At 28.3% G+C, this 3,759-nt stretch overlaps 1 protein-coding gene across 1 annotated transcript; it reads right to left on the bottom strand.

The window, feature by feature from the left end:
- Nucleotides 1–2,271: 2,271 nt before the first annotated feature.
- On the bottom strand, nucleotides 2,272–2,631 carry LOC122586134. Its single transcript, XM_043758243.1, has one exon. It carries the CDS (start codon nucleotides 2,629–2,631, stop codon nucleotides 2,272–2,274), a length of 360 nt encoding a protein of 119 aa, XP_043614178.1.
- Nucleotides 2,632–3,759: the final 1,128 nt, after the last annotated feature.

The following is a 3,759-nucleotide window of genomic DNA, read 5'->3' as shown; positions in this document are numbered from 1 at the left end:
CAAGCTTAGGAATATATCCTTCCGTATATGTTAATACACCTAAGAATCTTTGAAGATGCCTTTTATCTTCAATAGTATCTGAAAATTTATGCAAATTTTCTAAGATGTGTTTTTGTGGACAATGGGTTCCTTGGTCAATTTCAAGACCCAAAAAGTTTATCTTTGTTTTAAAAAGATTTGCTTTTTTCTTTGAAAGAATGATTCCATATTTTTCAATTGTTTTTAAAACTGACAAAACATGAAAATAATGTTTTTCTTCAGAATTCGAAAAAACTATAATCCAAAAGGATCTTCTAATCCTCTTAAAGCATTTTGCATATGTCTTTGGAATATGCTGGGTGCTTGTTTTAATCCAAAAGGAACTACGTTCCATTGATAATGACCATCTGGACATGTGAATGCAGTTAATAACTGAGATTCTTCATCTAGCAATACCTGTCAAAATCCACTTTTGCAATCGAAAGTAGAAAATATTGTTTTTCCTCTTAAAAGAGTTAGTAATTCTTGCATGCAAGGAAGATTATGACTATCACCAATTGTGACATTATTAACTGACTTGTAGTTAACAACCATTCGCTTTTTACCTCTTCTCTTTTCTGCTTCATTTTCCACTAAAAATGCTGGAGACATATGAGGAGATTTACTTGGTTTGATTAGTTTTAAATCAAGAAGTTCTTTGATTTGTTTACTAAATTCTTCTCTGTCTTGAGGACTATATTTCATAGGTTTTACCCTAATGATAGTTTTTGGATCTATTAATTTAATAGATGCTTTCATCCAATTTTTTGATTTTTCAGGATCTATTGGATTTTCTGAAGATACTTTTTCAAGTAAATTTTCTATCATATGATATTTTTGTATGTCTATTAAGAAACATTTTTCTTCAGTTTTTATAATTTCCTGAGCTATATTAGTTTCGGGAATTTGTTTGATTTTTGTATTCTTTTTCATGGATTCAAGAAAATCTGGTTTTCCAACTTGGAAAGCCTTTGTTATCTTTTTTATCAAAATCATTTCTTGATTAAGATGAAAAGATATTCTATCAAGCCATTGGGTAAATGGACCATATAGTTGACAGAAATTGTTTCCTAAGAGTAAATCCATACCGGATTCCTGTTGATAAATTGTAGAAATGGGAAATGGCTCTCCTGATAAATAGACAACTAAATTTCTACAAACTTTGTCTATTTTAATGGATTCTTGGTTTGCAATTGTTACTTTAATCTCTTTAGGAGTATTTTCCCATAGATTTTCTGGAATAACATGTTTGCTTGCCAAACAGAGACTAGCTCCTGTATCTACATAACAATGTAATGTAATTGTTTTATATCCTTTTAAAAAGATTTTTCCTTTAACATAAATGGAATTTGGATTAGTTATATTTGAATAAACTAATTCTTTTTGAAGATTTTCATAAGAATGAATTTCTTTATCATCCTCCCATTTAAATGTAGTGTTCATTTAATAAGGATTGGTTTTTTAGTAATAGAACTCATTAATGTTGGTTTTCTTGTAATGATATCTTTACTTTTTTGATTTTGACCCAAAAGGCCATGTTAATGCATTAGGATTTGTAGAGTCTTCTAATGAAGAATTTCCAACATTAAAGTTAGGAAATGTATATTTTTGACATCTTCTTTTAGAAAGACTATTTTGACTAGATTCTTCCATGACATCTAGTTTTTGTGTTTCTTCTAGTTTGTGAGTTTCAACTAGAATTTGTGTTTTTTCCACTTTATCAATTTTTTCTGATAAATCTTGGATAATTTTAGCAGCAATTGCTTCTAAATTCTCATTTGTAGCTAAATTATCTACTTTTTTAATTAATTCTTTGATTAATTCTTCGATTTTTGCTAGAGAACTCATATTGTAGAAATAATAGTTCTTCTTGTTTTTAAATTAATAATTTTTTCTTTAGAAGATGAGATTCTTCTTTTAAGATTTTTTATGGCAAAAGCCTTATTTTTTGTATTCAGCATAAAATTGGTTTTAAGCTGGTTTATTCTAGTAAGATAGGTTAATATCCTAACTTCTTCTTGACTAATTTCTTCGTCTATCCTAGACAAGACTTCAATAATTGGTTGTAAGGACATATTAAATTCCTACTACCTCTTTGAGGATTTCTCCATATTTATCTATCCTTTCGGACATTGATCTCATTAAATCAGAAGAGATTTCAGATGAACTAGGTTCACTTAATCTTAAAGAATTAGAGAGACTATATCTAGGCCTTTGGTGTAAAACCTTTTTATTTCGCGCAATATTCATTGCCTAATTTTCTTGTAACTGTGATGGTTCAGTAAATTTACTGCCTTCTACAGTTCCAATTTCTGAGAATATATCTTCCATTGTGATTTTCTCTTTTTCTTTATACTCTATTGAATGAGTACTATTTGTAATAGCATATGCGATTAAATAATTAACCGTAAATACTTTATTACCTGGTTCTATAAGGTCAGTTCTTTCACATTGGTGTATAAAGCTTAAAGACTTATCAAAATCTCTAGACTCTCTATGTAATGCGAATTTAGGATAAACAGTAAACATAAATTTACCGTATGCTAAATTTCCTTGTACTGCTCCTAATAGAGCATCTTGTCTGTTAACAATTCTATTGTCAACGAATGCCATTTTTATTGGAAAGTTAATTCCATCTCTGAATTGTGCTTTTAGGAGAATTTTTACAGCTCCTATATGAACCATATTAAGAGACTTTCTTAAATCTGGTCTAACACTTAATAGCCTTTTTTGCTATTTCACCTTTGGTTAAAAGTGGTAAATAAACTTCTTCAGAAGTATTTTTTATATCTACTGAAAGTTCTTCAGTATTAAAACAGTAAAAGATTTTATTTTTTCGAGTAAAAGCTTTTGAAACTAAACTCTGTAAATATCCAGACTGATTAAAAACATGTCTTGAATCAAGCTTGAATTTAAGCTTGTTAATTTTTGTAAGTTGATCAGAATTAATCATGTAATCTGATACAAAACCTTTTTCATTTTCATTGAAATTTAAAATTTCAGTCATGTTTTCTTTAGATTCTTCAGAATCGTTTATTAAAATGGATTTATTCTCTATCTCCCCCTTATTTTAAAAAAGAAAATGGCTCTGATACCATTGGAAGTATATCTCTCCCTAATAAAGCAAGCTTCTTAAGCTAATTACTTTTAAAAAATCGCCATGTGGCAGCCTTATCTTTTGTTTCACCCAAATCCTATCGATTTAATAACCGAAACAAAAAGCAAAACTATAATAAGTAAAACAAAGAATCGAAAATATTTTACTTTCAAAATCTTTATATTCGTTTTTATTTGAACAACACATAAATCACATCATGGCCATCTATATTCAATTTCCCAAACAAGCTTATCATATCTCATCAAAAAAACTTATAAGAAAAATCTTTAGTTTAGTTTTTAGATTGATTCCTCTACTTCGATTCATACGATAAAATTAATGAAAAAATCTAATAGATCCATGACTTTTTTTTTTTTTTTAATAATGTCTCAAACCCTTTATCCGGTGAATAGCAATATCCGACCTATCTTCCAAGATTATCAAACATTTAAGGTATCAATTTTCCTATTTCAATTAACAGGTTTTTGAGATTTCAAATTTTAGGGTTTTTATAAATTTTAATATTTTTTCGAATTTCCTTATTTAAATTAAAGTGTGTTTTAAAATTTATTTACAATGCATGAGTTGGTTATAGTGTACTCGGCCTTCGATTTGGGTATTTTTCCTTTTCTGCTTCTTTCTTT

The sequence above is a fragment of the Erigeron canadensis genome, chromosome 1 (genome assembly GCF_010389155.1).
Source record: "Erigeron canadensis isolate Cc75 chromosome 1, C_canadensis_v1, whole genome shotgun sequence".
In the NCBI taxonomy this organism is placed as follows: domain Eukaryota; kingdom Viridiplantae; phylum Streptophyta; class Magnoliopsida; order Asterales; family Asteraceae; genus Erigeron; species Erigeron canadensis.
This window is presented reverse-complemented; position numbering and strand designations above follow the sequence as displayed.